The sequence below is a fragment of the Ambystoma mexicanum genome, chromosome 6p (genome assembly GCF_040938575.1).
Source record: "Ambystoma mexicanum isolate Mex_15411 chromosome 6p, UKY_AmexF1_1, whole genome shotgun sequence".
Classification (NCBI taxonomy): Eukaryota; Metazoa; Chordata; class Amphibia; order Caudata; family Ambystomatidae; genus Ambystoma; species Ambystoma mexicanum.
The window spans coordinates 143,295,303-143,312,296 of NC_090935.1; the positions used below are offsets into that span (position 1 = coordinate 143,295,303).

The window sequence follows — 16,994 nt, forward strand, 5'->3', positions numbered from 1 at the left end:
TCTAAGAACCCACGTAGGAAAATATGGTGAGGTGCTAGGAGGAGCAGGGAAGGAAGGGAAGAGAAGGGGAGCGGGCACTGGATAAGCAGGCTGCTCTGAACGCAGGCTTCTACCATACAAGTCAGCCTAAGTTCCAAGCATCCTGACTGGCCAGGGCTCCCTCCCAGGATGCCAATGGGATAAAATGTTAACACAACTATAAGTTAATAAGGATGGCTTAGGTTTACAGGAATATTAAGGTACAGTGGTGGGATTTTGGTCTTTGGGATGCAGCATGCATCTTCCAAAAGACTCCCCAAGAGATATACTAGAGCGCCTCTCGCATCCAAGTAAACCCCTCTGCAACACTGTTCATAAACTTAATACGTCGCTCCCTGTTATATGCCGTAATTGAAATGCAGTTAAGTATTGTTCTGCAGGATGAGGATGGAAATAAGGGGCTCCATTGGAGTCTGTGGGGAAGCTCTGGAGACAATCAAAGAAGGGTGCCATTCCACAGCCTCCCAACGTGCATCCATTCAGTTGCCAGCATGCCATGCAATCCCCAATCAGCTCTAACCAGGGAGAACCTTGGCAGTTGGCCATACTTTAATGGGTCACCCTTTCTTAAAGTGCACCACTTACGGCCACTGTCATTCCCGTTGGGAGGTTCTATGCAGGATGACCAGGATTAAAGAAGCTCGCTATGGGGCATTAGTTGGACATGTGGCTATCTCCCAACGGTGAAACTCTAAACTGTACCTCTTGGTAAAGCTCAGAGTACAGCCGTTATCACAGTCCAACTCACACCCTAGAGGCCTCCATTTACGCCCTGCTGCCAGCTATCATCTTCTCGCTACAGTGCTTCGCTGGTCCTACACACATCTTTCATCCAAAACATCCTGCCGCCTTCCTCATGTCACCGGCTCCCTTGATGACACAGGTGAACTGCTCTTCAGCCCCATCTCACGCTGGAGCTGCTCCCCAACACCATTCCTTCTCTTTGCTAGCCTTCTCGCTGATTAGTACCACAGGACCAAGCCTCCAACACCACCTCTCCCAGGGTACTAACTTCTGTAAACACCTCAACGACAGGCTTCGCCACATGACCGGGCCAATACCAGGCGGTAAAGACCCCCTCACTCTGTGTTTATTGCTCCACTCTCTCCTGCCCCAGTCAGGAAACATTAATTCCCTATTTCTATGTCCTGCTTTTCTAGATGTTCTAATAGGGATCACCTGATGTCCGACCAAACTATACGTCTAGATAATTGCTTAGTAATAAATTACACCCAAGACAATTACAGCGGCTGGACCAATTAATTATTTTGCATATGCAAAACACCTCTTTTGACATATAATGTATTTGAATTTTAAGTCTACTCCTACGTCCCGTCCCCTTTCCTCCATACTTGTGGGACATCTCTCCGTCCTGTGGGACGGGACCGGAGCACTTCGTAAAAAGCATCCACATTTTTTTCAAAAATGTGTCCCTCCTCTCTTTCCTGCGCGGGGCCCGGCATGCGGCCGTAACCCCGCCCACCTTGGCTTCGCCCCGCGCATCGCCCATCAATCCTTTTCTCTGGTCGATCGGGGCCGGACGCACTTGCATCCTCGGAAGATTTTCTTCCCTTTTTTCCTCTCTGGCTCTCGCTAGCGTTCGTTTACTAGTCTGTCTATGTCTTTCAAATTAGACTTTACAGATTGTTCATCGTGTCACCGTCGCTTCGCGAGGGCGGGTCCCCATCCTCTTTGTTTAAAGTGTTTGGGTCCGGAACACCGTTGGGACTCCTGTTTTTACTGTGACTCCCTTTCGGTCCTGGCACTTCAGCGTCGGTTGGAGCGGTGGGAGGAGGTGTTCCGACGAACTCTTCCTTCTCATTTTCAGGCGTTCATCGACGAGAAGAAAAAACGCCTGGTAAGTTCTTTACTTTTCAGGGCACCCCGACCGGGGGATACCTTCCCGGGTTCCTCTCGGTCCGGGAGGGGCGTTGATCGCTCTGATACCGGGGTTCGCCCTGAGGTGCCCATTGGGCCTAATAATTCTACCAGAGTTTTCTCCGCGGGTCTCCGTAAGGGGCCTGTGAACACCAGAGTATGCTCCGAGGCCCCTCCTGTGGGGGCTGTTTGTAGACCCAGTTCTACTGAGTCGTGGGGTACCAGAATTCGCTCTGAGGCCTCTCTGTCGGCTTCCCTCAAAAACAAAACCGGGGGTGCACCCCGAGGCTGGGCCTGTAGTTACCGAACGGATGTTCGAGGCCCGCACAGAAAAGGCTGTTACCGGACCTGGGTCCGAGGTCCCTCGTACAGAGGCTAAAGCTACCAACAGTTCTGAGAGGCCGGTCAAGGCTTTGTCGGTGAAAGCACACCGTTCCCGCTCTTGTGGTGACACCAGATCTGTTGAGAGGGCAAAGAAGCAAAGGTCTTCTTTTTCCGGCAGTGCCGAGGTCCTTCCTCCGAAGGCTCAGTTGGCGGTTGGTATGTCACAAAAACATTCCAGGCCTCATAGTACCGGCTCGGCCGAGTTTCCTTATGTTAAGGCTAAGATTAAGACCCTGATCCATCGACGGGGACCCCTGCCTCACTTCCTCACGTGCAGTTCCCCTCAGATGAGGACAAAATGGCGCCCGTTCCCGCCACGACTACGGCGCCATTTTAGGTGCTACCCCTACAACTACGCCATCGGCTTCTGGTGTAGGGCTCGGTCTCCTGGGTGAACCTAAGGTCCCTTGTGCGCATCCTTACCGACCCGTTTATGATTGGAACGCCCGGATGTCTCTTCCGCACAATGTTTCGTTGCCCGTGGGGGCGGCTCCTTTGATTTATGTGGATAAATCGGTGGAGGGCCCGGTGTGGCACCCTTCCCCGTTACGTGCCTGGATTTGTCCACCTCATGAGAGGCCTCCTCAGGTCCCGAAACAATCTCCTGAGGATGCCTTTTTCGGTAAATTTCAAGCGCTTATGCGCACCGACCCCATGAGGGAATATTTCAAAGGGCTTCTCAAGGAGATATGTCCACCGGCGCCTCCGGCTCTACTTGTTCCTCAGGTGGTTCCACCGGCGTCTCCCTTGCCCGTGGTGCCGCCCTCTGCTCTCCCGCCTTTGCCTCCATTGTCCCCAGTGGACACGGGAGTGCCTGACACGGCTCAGCAGGATCCTGACCTGTCAGATGACCCTCAAGGCAATCAGGACAACGAGGACCTTCCCCGCTCTATCAGAGCCTTTCTTGACCGGGTACTGGACATGATGAGTTTCTTAGATGTTCCGGTGCCCGAGGCACCCGCTCCGCAGGAGGGCGTGCTTTCTGGGGCGGTCACCATGTCTCCCTTGGAGTGTACCGGCCTGTTCCTGCAGAAGCACGTTCTGGCCGAGGTCCAAAGAGTCTGGGAAAAGCCACACTCAGGACTTTTTGTCAATAAAAACATTGACACGAGGTACAGGCTGCATTCTTCGGAAGAGGTGGCTTCGTCGTCTTGTCCGCCTCCCTCCTCTACGGTGGTGGCTGCGGCCACTTTACAGTCCAGGCCTGCAGCATCCTCTTCCACGACGGCTACTCGGGTTCTGGGTAAGGAGGACAAGCTCCTCGACTCCCTCGGGAGGAAAACTTTTGCCAACTCGGCCTTGGCGCTTAGGCAGGCCAATGCCGAATTGATATTGGCGGGAGCTAACATGCGGATGTGGAAAGTTCTGTCGGAGTTTGAGGAGCACATCCCGGTCGAGAAGCTGGCGGACTTCAAAGGAGGCCTTTCCGATGCCAGGGTCTTGGCCCAGGATCTCCTGGAGATTGTGGCTCATCACGTAGACACCTGGGCTCGGGGCCTCATGCTCGGGGTTGATACCTCACGGCAGGCGTGGCTGCATGACACTACATTTTCTAAGAAAGTGCAAGACAAGGTGTTGGACCTTCCATTCGATGGTAAGGAGCTTTTTCATTCTTCTACTGATGTAGACCTCACCAAAACCAAGGATAGCACTCAGACGGCTAAATCATTGTCGGTTCTGGTTAAACCTCCTTTCAAATCTCAGAGACCGTTGTCGCAAAGTCGACCCTCCTCTGGTTTTAGGGGCTTCCTCGACCGCAAATCTCGCAGAGTGGATACTCCTGCGGGGAATAACTGCCGTAGACAACAACGCACGCAGTTTTTCTCCCGCTCCTCAGCCTCCTCATCAGGTTCCGGTGGCACCGCCACGATAAACCTGCCAAATGAGGGTTTTCAGCGCTCGCACGAGACCCCGGTGGGAGGACGCATTGGGTCTCATTGGGAGGCGTGGCAGACCATCACAGAAGACAGATGGGTCTTGTCAGTCGCTCGAGCGGGCTTCCGCTTACCTTTACCCCCTACCCCCACCACTCAACCCTCCTTTTCAGCTGTCGGGCTCACCCTCCCTCAAGGCCGAGGTTCAGAAACTTCTGGACCTCAGAGCTGTGGAACCCGTTCCCCTTGGGGAGCGAGGGGAGGGCTTCTACTCCCGGCTGTTTACGGTGCCCAAACCCAACCAGGCTGGCCTGCGCAAGTTCAATCTTTTCCTACCCCAAGAGAAATTCAAGATGATCACGCCCGGCCAGACTCGCTCCTCTTTGAAGATGGGCGATTGGCTCAGCGTGGTGGATCTTCAGGATGCGTACTTGCATATCCTGATTTGGAATCCGCACAGGAGATACCTCTGCTTCTCTTTGGGAGAGGAGCACTTCCAGTTTCGGGTGCTTCCTTTTGGCCTCAACTCGGCGCCGCGTGTCTTCACGGAGATGATGTCGGTGATTGCGGCCTATCTTCGTCTCCAGGGTATCCATTTGTATCCTTATTTGGACGACTGGCTCTTACGCAGCCCTTGTCCGTTGGCAGCAGCGGGCAACCTCCAGTCTCTCCTTCAGCTCCTGTTCCATCTTGGGCTGTCAGTAAACTGGCGGAAATCCTCCATGACGGTCTCACAGGACCTGATCTTCCTGGGTTTTCGTTGGAACACGATCGACTGCAGAGTGTATCTGACCGGGGACAGAATGGCGGATATGTTGGCCACGTGTCAGATGTTTGCGCAGTCGGAGAGCATGTCGGCCTGGTGGTTCCAGAGGCTTCTGGGCCTCATGGCCTCGTGTGTACTGGCTCTTCCTCTTGCTCTTCTCAAAATGAGACGGACCCAGATGGCTCTTCGGAGCTCATGGCGTCAGGCAGTGGATCCGGATTCCATGCGGATAATGATTCCGGATTCCATGAGAGTGGACCTGGATTGGTGGTCATCTCTCAGCAATCTGTCTGGGGGCGCGGGGTTTCAGGACCCTGTCCCCACGGTGACGATCACGATGGACTCCTCCCTCCTCGGGTGGGGTGCGACGTTAGATCTTCTTCAGGTCTCGGATCTCTGGTCGCCTCAGGACAAGCTCCTGCGCATAAATCATTTGGAGCTTCGGGCGATCTTCCTAGTGCTCAGGGCGTTCAGACTGCTCATTGTCAACAAGGTGGTCCGCATAAGAACGGACAATGTGGTATCAATGTATTACATAAACAAGCAAGGGGGAACTAAGTCCCCCCCCCTCGTGGACCTGTCCATCCAGATTTGGGAGTGGGCCGTGCTTCATGGTGTCTGGCTGCTTGCAGTGCACATCCCGGGCCAGCTGAATGTCACAGCGGATGCCCTCAGCCGGCGGACAGTGGTCAGCAACGAGTGGGAGTTGAAGGCGGAGGTCCTTTCATGGATTTTCTCGCGTTGGGGCACACCGGAGGTGGACCTCTTCGCTACGGCGGTAAACAAGAAGCTTCCTCAGTATGCCTCCAGAGGGGGGCTGAGAGCCTCCTCTCTGGGGGATGCTCTCGAGATTCCATGGCACAACATGAGAGCTTACGCCTTCCCGCCTCTGCCTCTAGTTCATCGAGCAATTTGGAAGTTGAAGAACTCTGTGAACTGTTCCCTTCTGCTGATAGCTCCGTGGTGGCCAGCCAGGTTTTGGTTCTCAGAACTTCATCACCTGTCGGCATATCCGCCGATCAGGTTACCAGTAACTCCCGATCTTCTTCACCAAGGGGAACAACAGATGTGGCACCCCTCCCCACAATCGCTCAGCTTGGCGGCATGGTGCCTGAGTCCAAGTCTTTAGATCATCTGAGTTTGTCTGTGGATAACATGCGCATTATCCAGGCAGCCAGGAAATCCTCGACCAGATCTCAATACAGGAGTAAATGGCTCAGGTTCTGTCATTGGCGTTTGGGGAAGAGGTTGGATCCGAGGGTGGCCACAATTGACACGGTGCTTTTCTTCGTGTCCTCCCTAGCAGAGTCAGGGGTTCATGTTCTGTCATGCAGGATTTATCTCTCAGCGGTTTCCGCTTACCTTTCTACAGACCTGTGTTCTTATTCTCTAACTAACCCAGTAGTGAAGAGGCATTTTGCTGGCTTGACACGCCTCTACCCTCCGGTGCGTAATCCGCACCTGCCATGGGACCTAAATGTAGTCCTGACGGCGCTGTGCCATAAACCCTTTGAACCAATGCCTACGGTAGACCTCAAGTACTTGTCTTGGAAAGTGTCTTTTCTGGTCGCCGTTACGTCAGCGAGGAGAGTGAGTGAGCTCCAGGCATTGTCGGTGGAGCATCCTTTCTTGGTCTTTCACAAGGACAAGGTAGTCCTTCGGACAAACCCGGCTTTCCTACCGAAGGTAGTGACCGAATTCCATCTGTATCAGTCGATCTCCCTTCCGGTCTTTTTTCCGAACCCTGCCTCAGCGGCTGAAAGAGTTCTACACTGTCTTGATGTCCGAAGAGCTCTTAAGTTCTACCTGGACAGGAATTCCGAGTTTAGGAGTTCTTCTCAAATTTTTGTGACCTTCGGTAACCCTCAGGGCAAGCCGGCGTCTAAGGCAACCATTTCCAGGTGGATTGCCGCCTGCATCACAGAGTCTTTCACCGTCCAAAGGCTGAAACCTCCTAAAGGTATCCACGCGCACCTTGGCCGGGGCAAAGCAGCCACGGTTGCTTTTCAGAAATATGTTCCCTGGGAGTCCATCGCTAGGGCAGCTACTTGGTCCTCCCCATCAGCTTTCTGTAAGCATTACTGTCTCGACATGAGCTCTAGAGCTGACGCTCAGTTTGGTCAGGCTGTGCTGAAGAACCTTTTTCAGTAAGGGGTATTTACATCCACCCGTAGTTCCTGTAAGGAGTGTTTGGGAATCTCCCACAAGTATCGAGGAAAGGGGATGGGACGTAGGAGTATTTCCAGGTAACTCACCGTAGTGACCACCTTACTCCTAGTCCATAGTCCCCTTTCCTCCATACGCCCGCCTGCCATCCCCTCTAATAAGGTTCCTCTGTTATTGCTAATGGGTCTTTGACCCGGCAATAGAAAAGGACTGATGGGCGATGCGCGGGGCGGAGCCAAGGTGGGCGGGGTTACGGGCGCATGCCGGGCCCCGTGCAGGAAAAAGAGGAGGGACACATTTTTGAAAAAAATGTGGATGCTTTTTACAAAGTGCTCCGGTCCCGTCCCACAGGACGGAGAGATGTCCCACAAGTATGGAGGAAATGGGACTATGGACTAGGAGTAAGGTGGTCACTACGGTGAGTAACCTGGTAATTCTTCCATAACTAGGTGCTTCTATATTAACACAAACCATACAGTGTGGTTAGCATGTCAACAGTATTACTTGGTAAACGAAAGCAAAGGATATGAGAAATTAGCACACAAGGTGGGAAATGCAGCCAATCAGGTTGCTCGAATCGCAGGCTGAATTCCACTACCTATGCCCGCATTCCGAGCAACCTGGAGGGCGCTCGCACCAGCGCTGCCCTCTTCACGCCGTTCTCCGCTCCTCTGGTCCTCCCACCGTTCTACCTTCTCTGCCCACCCCACTAACTCGAGCTCTCTGTCGGTGGCGCTAATGGGAATGGAAGAGGGGCTTGGGCCTATACCTTAGGTCCGAGGCCGTACCCACTCGATCTGGTGCACTGGCTAGGGTATTATTGCTTAAATGAAATCAAGAAAAACTGGATTCATAGGGTCAGAGTGCACAGATGGTGATGATGTGAAATGGAGCTGCATTGAAAGTGTTATATTGACATTGTTGACTCATTGATTCTCAGGGTGCTGGTCGTCGCTTCTATCCCTTGAGGCTAACCTATCATCACACCTTTTTATTTCCCAGGCGCTCGTCTTATTCCTGTTCCGCTTATCGCTGATATTGGTGTTTTCTTCTCTCTCTCTCTCTCGGCAGATGACAGACAAGAGACCGCATTGAACCTGTCCACCAACAGCATTAGCAGCATCAACATGTCAATAGAAATAAATGGGGTTGTCTACACAGGTAAATAGAAGGCTGCTTTTCCAATGTAATTGCAGGCAGGAAATCCAATAATTTACAGTCCGTGTCTGGATGCCCGAGTCCTTCCCTCAGTGTGATGTCTTTACTATAAAATCCATTGTAATGAAGTGCTCCTGCTGATAGAGTTGGGAGCTCTGGGGTGGGGTGTGTGGGAGGGTGGACAAAGGAAAAAAAAGTGAAATGTCTGAAAATTACCTCTGTCGTTTGCAGACGAAAACTGTTTATTTCCCAGAGACATGTTGTCAAAAACACTGACAAAACAGGAGCGGATTGGCTGTTTTATTTTCACCCAGGGCATGCCAAGTCACTCTATTTTCAATATTTACAGAACCGTCTTGCGCTAACGCAGCATTGTAGTGTGTGAAAAGAAAACATCGAAGCAAAAGATTGCTGAACTAGCGTATCTGGCGTTAACGTTCCCACTCTCCAAACACAGGCGTCAGTAGGCCAGTGCTTCAGTTTGAGGGAGAATGTAGGGCTGTGCCCACGCCCCTGATATCTCAGTAGGTTGTGGATCTGCTTCAGGCATAGCTCACAGGTTTGCACCCTGGTTTTCTATGCTTCTCTGAGGTGTTACTAAAATACCATTTAGTTGAAGAATAATAACACCTTTTATTTAAGTGCCAGGAGCCATTTTGATTAGTGGGTGTGCACAAGGGGCAGGAGACAGCAACCTGTAGCTTTCCAGATGCTTTGGACTGCAACTCCCATGCTGCCTCCTCATCAGGGCCGGCCTTATGGGCAGCAGCGCCCTGGGCGAAAAGGCGCCCCCCCCTCGGCCACCGCGCGCCCTTGGTTAACAGGGGGCGGGGTGAAAGGGGGCGGGGCCAGGATGGCCAACTTTTTTTTTTTTAATCTCCCCGCTCTGGCGAGGAGGTTAAATAGGGCGCGTTAGCACCCCATTGTCATTGAATGAGCCCGCCCCCGCGGGTTCATTCAATGACAATGAGGCGCCTGCCACCACGCCAGCTCGGGCGAGCCCTTGAAAGACTCCCCCGAGCTGGCGTGGTGGGGGGCTTATGGCGCCTTTTCTTATGAAAAGTGCCCGTGGCGGAGGGGCGAATTCAAATGCACCCACCGCCGTGGGCACATTTCACAGTAAAAGGCCGCCTGCTGCGCCTTCTCACACAACGTCAGCTCGGGGGAGCCCTTGAAAGACTCCCCCGAGCTGACGTGGCATGGGCAAAAGGCGCCCTGGGGGCGTGGCACCCCGGGCGGCTGCCCGGCATTTCCCCCCCCCCTAAGGCCGGCTCTGCTCCTGATTGGCTATGATGGGTAGGGCTGATAGGAGTTGTAGTTCCAATCATCTGGAGATCCAAAGGTTGCAAAAGCTTGCAACAAAGGCAATATGATCACTATATTACCTTGTGCTCAAAGTACGCCAGTGCTAAGGCGCATGCAGTACATCCCTTGGTTGCATTATGAGCTCAGCCTTAATCTCTAGCTATACGGATTTGTTTACATTTCTGCTATCACACATAAGACACGAATTTAGATAGGTGACATTTTGATTGTTGCACCTTTTCTGAAAGAATTGAACAGATGTACACCAAAATTTATAGTTCTCAATTTGGCGAATCCATCAGTATCAACCAAAATCTCTGTATAGAACAACTTTGCACGAGATAATAAGTGGACTATAAGTGTGAAAGACATGGCAAGACTGGCCTATTTATTCTTTCCGGAGGACTAAGCCTGCATGGCCTTTCCGAATTTGAATTGGCCATTGCTGCCCACAGAGCCACTGGGATCTTTTTTTTAGTGCAAGTGATACTGGCAGGGTGGGTGGGCAAGCCCCGCAAAGTGACAGCGTTCATGGACAGAGCCTTATAAATGAACTATATATGATTTGCAGCTGGCTACTCTCCTCTGCTGCCCAGAGTGGAAAGACTTAAACCCGCAAGTTCAGTAACACATTTCCAAGTTTTCTTTTGAGCCCATAGGACCTTCAAAGGCCTTAAACATTTCATGTTCGAAAGCGGCAACAGTGGGGAGCTTGGGATTCGTTCTCATTTCCAGCCAAACCCAGGCGATGGGGATACCAGCAGAGTGAGTGCTGCTACATGTATTTATTGATTTATTGGGATTTGTACATGCGCCACTTGCACATAGTCTGTTCACTTCTGGGGGGCTTGTCTCATATCCATAGGTATTCCAGAGGTTGAATTTGTTTGTAAGTGAAAACTGGCCAGGTCTCTCTATTGGATATCAGACAGTTCCTCCTTGTGTTAGTCTACTGGAGCAGAAAGGAGAAGCCTCCCTGTTTGCATGGCTGAACTTCTGATACGCCAACATTTGTACTTTACTCTTGTTTGAGCTATCAATTTAGGGCCTGATTCTGAGCTTGTGCTAAATACAGTGTGGAAAGCCAACATTCTCCCCTCAGTTTCCAGCACCACCATTCTGAGGCCGGTGGAAATATTGAAGGGGAAGTGTCGTGCTTTCCAGCAGCAAAAACTGCTTAAATCTATCTTGTAGATAGATACATGTGTACCAGTGACACTGCAAGCTTTTTCTATAGACTGACACTTTTATATTTTAAGAACGTTTTCTTAAAGTAGTTCTGCAGTCTAGGAAATGCTATTTTTATAAAGGAAAAAGTGTGCAGCAGCGTTTAACAGCACCTCATTGGTGCCGTGTTTTAACACTGGTGCCGTCTTCTTATTTATGTCCCAAAGCAAAGCTTTTGGGAGCAGAAACCCCTCGCAGTGCCAGTCTTGCATTTCTTATGGTTGCTAAGGCTGTTGTCAAGCAGTAATTCAGGCACATGCTAAATTCGCACCCGGGGAGGGGTGTTCAGCCTATCAGGTGGCTGGAACAGTGGGTGAGGATGCACAATCCCTGCCCACTGTCCCAGCCACCCTAGGCCCTTCCCCGGGTGGCACTTTTGTCTCTCAATTTACTCCTACATCCCATCCCCTTTCCTCCATACTTATGGGACATTCCTCCGTCCTGTGGGACGGGACCGGAGCACTTTGTAAAAGCATCGAAAATGTTGCAAAATGTTTAGTCTTTCCTCTCTTTCTGCACGGGATACAACATGTGTCCGTAACCCTGCCCATCCCGGCTCCACCCAGCCCCGCGCATCGCCCATCAGTCCTTTTCTCCGCTCGTTCGGGACTGGACGCACTTGCATCTGCGGAAGAATTTCTTCTTTTTCCTCCTCTCTGGCTCTCGCTACCGATCGCGTACTAGTCTGTCTATGTCGTTTAAACTTGACTTTCCAAATTGTTCCTCGTGTCAGCGACGCTTCACGAGGGCGGGTCCCCATCCTCTTTGTTTAGAGTGTTTGGGTCCCGATCACCGTTGGGACTCCTGTTTCTATTGGGCACTTCAACGTCGGTTAGAGCAGTAGGAGGAGGTGTTCCAGCGTACTCCCCCTATGTATTTTCAATCCTTCATCGACGAAAAGAAGAAACGCCCAGTAGTAAGTACTTTACTTTTCAGAGCACCCCGGCCAGGAGACGCTTTCCCGGGGTCTTCCCGTCCAGTAGGAGCGTCGACCGCTCTGTCACCGGGGCTTGCCCCGAGGTGCCTTCTGGGCCTAAAAAGTATACCAGAGTTTTCTCCTAGGGTCTCCGCAAGGGGCCTGTGGATACCGGAGTACACTCCGAGGCCCCTCCTGTGTGGGCTGCTTGTAGACCTAGTTCTACTGAGTCGTGGGGTACCAGAGCTCGCTCCGATGCCTCTTTATCGGCTTCCCTCAAAAGTACCGGGGTGTGCCCCGAGGCCTCGGCTGGGCTTGGTGATACCAAACGTATGTTCGAGGCCCGCTGTGGAAAGGCTACTACCGAACTTGGGTCCGAGGTCCCTCGTACAGAGGCTAAGGCAACCAACAGTTCTGAGAGGGCTGAGAAGGCCTTATCTATGAAAGGTGTTTCTCACCGTTCCCGCTCTTGTGGCGACGCCAGAACTGTTGAGGGGACAAGGAGTGAGTGTTCGAACCCAAGTCCCTCCTTTACCGGCAGTGCTGAGGTCCTTCCTGTGAAGGCTAGTTTGGCTATTGGTATGTCGCAGAAACATTCCAGGCCGCACAGTACCGGCTCAGCTGAGGTTCCTTGTGTAAAGGCTAAAGTGAAGACCCCTGACTCACTGGTGGGGAACCCTGCCTCATTTCCACACGTGCCGCAGTTCCCCTCAGGTGACGGCAAAATGGCGGCCGTTCCCGCCACGACCACGGCGGCCATTTTGGGCGCTTCTCCTACAACTACGCCATTGGCCTCAGGTGTGGGGAGCTGTTCTGTAGGTGAACATAAGGTTCCTTGTGCGCACCCGTTTCATACAGTTTACGACTGGAACGCTCGGATGCCCCTTCCGCACAACATCTGGCTGCCTGTGGGTTCAGCACCCTTGATTTATGTGGACACCTCCGGGGATGGGCCTGCTTGGCAACCCTCCCTTCTGCGTCCTTGGAATTATCCCCCTCAAGAGAGGCCTTATCCGGCAGCTCCATAGCTTTCTCCGGAGGACGCTTTTTTCGGCAAGTTTCAGGTACTCATGCGTACCGACCCCATGAGGGAGTATTTCAAGGGTCTTTTTAGGGAGATAGGCCCGCCTGGGTCTCCGGCTCCACCCGTGCCTCCGGTGGTTCCGCCGGCACCGCCTTTGCCTACGGTGCCTCCCCCTACCTCTCCGCGCTTGCCTCCGTTGTCCCCCGTGGACAAGGCGGTGCCCAACGTGGTTCTGCAGGTCCCTAACCTGTCGGATGATGCGCAGGGCAATCAGAACAGCGAAGACCAGCCCGCTCTATTAGAGCTTTTCACGACCGGGTGCTGGACATGATGTACCTATTGGATGTTCCAGTGCCCGAGGCACCCGCCCCGCAGGAGGGTATGCTTTCGGGGGTGTTGAACTTGTCTCCTTCGGAGCGTATTGGCCTGTTCTTGCAGAAGGATGTTTTGGCCGAGGTCCATAGAGTCTGGGAAAATCCACACTCTGGACTTTTCGTCAATAAGAAAATTGACGCACGCTACAGGTTGCATTCTTCAGAAGAGGTGGCTCTAGCATCTTGTCTGCTCCCCTCCTCCACAGTGGTGACTGCGGCCACTTTCCAGTCCAGGCCTACAGCATCCTCTTCTACGACGGCTACTCAGGTCCTGGGGAAAGAGGACAAGCTTCTCGACTCCCTTGGGAGGAAGATTTTTTCTAACTCGGCCCTGCAGCTGCGGCAGGCCAGTGCAGAACTGGTGTTAGCAAGGGCGAATATGAAGATGTGGAAAGGTCTGGCAGAGTTCGAGGAGTTCATTCCGGTCGAGAAGCTGCACGACTCTAAGGTGGAATTATCGGATGCCAGGGTCTTGGCCCAGGATCTGCTGGAGGCTGCGGCTCATCACGTTGGCACTTCGTCTCGGGGCGTTATGCTTGGGGTTGATACCTCTCTGCAGGCTTGGTTGCACGCCACCAAGTTCTCAAAGGAGGTGCAGGACAAAGTGTTGGACCTGCCATTTGACTGTAAGGAGCTTTTTCATTCTTCGACGGATGTAGAGCTCACCAAAATGAAGGACAGCATCCAGACGGCCAAGTCCTTGTCCGTCTTGGTTAAAACTCCTTTTAGGACCCAGAGACCGTTGTCGCAACACCTGCCCTCATAAGCATGTGAATCCATGAAAGAGACGCATGCTGGAGAACAGTAGTTACAGGTAAGTAACTTGCTGCAAATTCTCTCTGATGGATTTAAGAAACCATAGAATGAAGAAAATTTTATTTTAAAACCTAGCTGATAGCCAGAAGCGGCCTTACAATGTTAAACATAATTTATGAAGCCTAGACAACAGTATTAAGCTGCCTTAGCATGTAGAACTTCATATTTCAAGCGCCTCTGGCAGAATGAACACTTTCACTGCTGAGCAGCCACTACGCTCTCACGGTGGCCAGATGGCCATGACATAATAAACGGTTTTGTTCACAGTCCTTGGCAATGGTGGTGGGGGGAGGGGCAGATCACCCCTCTAATTGAAGATGCTAATATATGGCATACGGGAAAAACGCAATCATTTTGTTTAGGTATCCTAAGGGGACTCAAAGGGTTGAACAGAATGGGCACATAGAACATGATCTTTAAAAAATACCTGACACTATAGCATGTAGAATTTCACCTTAAAGCTATGCGGCCACACTAAGCTGGCTTAGCTTGTGGAGCATTCTCTTTAAAGTTGAATTGACAGTCCACTAGCCGTTTGCGCATGTTGGGCTTTATGTATAAAGGCTAGCTGATACTGTCCTAGCAGCCTTAGTCACAGATATCATCCACCTCCTTTAATGGATTTGCAATCCCTCCCTCCCTCAACCCTGCACAAAAAGATTGCCAGTGGTAGGATAGCAGCCACCTCCATGTGAAGTGATGTGTCCACTTGTTCTCATCATCCTCATGACTCAGCACAAAGTCTTTGTCATTAGGGTTACTTTGCTGGCCAGGAGAGCCCTTCCTTCTGCCTGCTGAGAGGCAGCAATTAAAATCCAAAGCGGCATTTATCAGCAGTTAATATTTAACCATGCTTAAAGATCAGTCCTTGCAAATCTGCTTGTACATCGCTTTTGAGAGCTAGGTGCCGTCCAGAGCTCGCAAGATGGTACAGAAATGGCGAGTGGGATCAGAAGAGGTGTTGGGGGCATTTCCTGGGGTCACTTTCCCCTTTCCTGGCTCCCACCTGAGTGGCTAACTTTGTCATTAAGCAGCCTTTTCATGCCAAATGGGACGACCTTTAGAAACGGATGAATGCTGGTAAGGCCAGGCCTCTGTGGGACCTCCGTTCAGTTTCACAGCTCATGATTAACATGAGTCTTCAGGTAGGTCTGTCTGCTGTGTGCTTTATCTCAGTCTTCTTTCATAGCATGGATGGTGATGGTAATCCCCTCAATTAACATTGCAGCCCGTTGTACGTTGAGTGCTTTCAGCCCATAGATTAGAAGCTCACACTACATTGATTGATGTGGCGCATGCTGTACCTGATGCCACATCCCACACTGCATTCACTCCTGCAAGCCAGCAAGCACGTATCTGCCATTAAGACTCCTGCACATATTGCACGTAATGCTGCATCTCCACTGCGACAGATATGGCTGCCAATGCTGCAGTTTACCATAACTGACCCGATGCCCACCTAGCAGAAAAATGTTCATCCCACACTGCTCACAATGACACAGTGTATGCTCCCTTCTACCTCTGGTAAATGCGACTGCCTATCCTGTAGGAGTAAATTGCACCTTGCAATATGGCAAACTGCAACAGAGGCTGATGCACGCAGGAATACTGCTGACACAGCAGCTGAAGATTCCGCCACCCATGGAACTCTTCTTTAGTCCGCATTGTAACTCCTAGATCCACACACTATACCAATACTTGTCAAAATCTGTCAATTAGTCTGCTGTCCAAACGCAGCTGGTATAATGCACATCCCACCCCAAAACACACACAAGCAAGTCATCCAGCAGGACAAAACTGCAATTGATGTTGCATGCCAACAAAGTATGTAGTGCTCTAAGGCCATACTTCAGTTAATGCTGCAGACAAACATGAACATTATTAGATACCTGCAGGATAGCTCAAGGGCAACGTATTTGTCTTGGAAGCAAGACCACCGAAAGCAACACTGGTTCGATTCTCGGTCCCGCGCTTAGCAAACGGTCTCCGGTATTCTAAAATATTTGTTTAATTATTCTGTAGGTACACAAGAATTGGGGTAGGTGCCTCACACTGAAATTGTTGCATTGCGTCCATACTGCAAGGAATGCTGCAGGGGAATTTGCATGCTATTCTGCAATTCTACCCTCCAGACAATATGACGGGCTAAAGGGCTAATTCTGTTTCACATTCACAATGCATTGGGTGTTGCTGGCTGGTGCTTCAATTGACTTGACAGCCCACACGGCACATTATGCTGCTGCTGTTGATGCTACAGGGAAACACTGCGATGGTGCTGCAGGACCACACTGCCAAGGATGCATCAACTATCACTGCAACTTGGGCTGCTGACCATGGGTATAACAATTCTGGGGAAACAAGGATGTAACTGGGAGATTGGAGGGTCAGGAAAACATTCTTCCTTTAGAGATTGACTGGGAGATTTAAAAAAAACTGTTTACAAGGTACATCTTCAAATTTAGATTTCAGGCAGTGTTTTGTTAAATATACACGCTTTTATTGAATGGTAGTTATCTGATTTTTGGTTCTTGAAAAATGCCTTACAATAAGACAGTTTATGACCATCTTCATCGTAGATAAATATACTTCTTTATTTTATTACAAACTTTTCTTAAAAAATCAAAAACGAATATGTATACTTTTAAGACATCAATTATACAATACAATATTATTAAACATATCTCACAATAACTCAAGTGGATAATAAGTGAACGACGCATAGGAAACGATAAGAAGGAAATAACCTCCACCGCATAAACCCAATGTGTACATTATTACAAAGTGAACATAATCCTAAACAGTCGGACAAGATTTAAAATAGCGGTAATGTACACATCGGGTTAATGCAATGGAGGTTATTTCTTTCCTATATATGCCTATGCGCCGTACACTTATTATCTACTTGTTATTGTGAGATATGTGTAATTATGTTATTGTATATGAGATGGATTAAGAGTATACATATACGCTTTTGATTTTTTTAAAGAAATTTTAGTAATAAAATAAATAAACCTATTTATTTACGATGATTATGGTTATAAAATGTTTTACCTATGTTGATGATGAG

The 16,994-nt window shown here is 50.6% G+C and overlaps 1 protein-coding gene across 1 annotated transcript in view; it reads left to right on the top strand.

Annotated features, from left to right (window-relative positions):
• The window catches only part of ARID3C (AT-rich interaction domain 3C), an 815,039-nt gene that overhangs the window by 775,730 nt on the left and 22,315 nt on the right, over positions 1 to 16,994 (top strand). Inside the window, exon 7 of the mRNA XM_069626829.1 lies at positions 8,179 to 8,268. Within this exon, the coding sequence (XP_069482930.1) occupies positions 8,179 to 8,268 (90 nt within the window). The remainder of the gene's footprint in view (positions 1 to 8,178; positions 8,269 to 16,994) is intronic.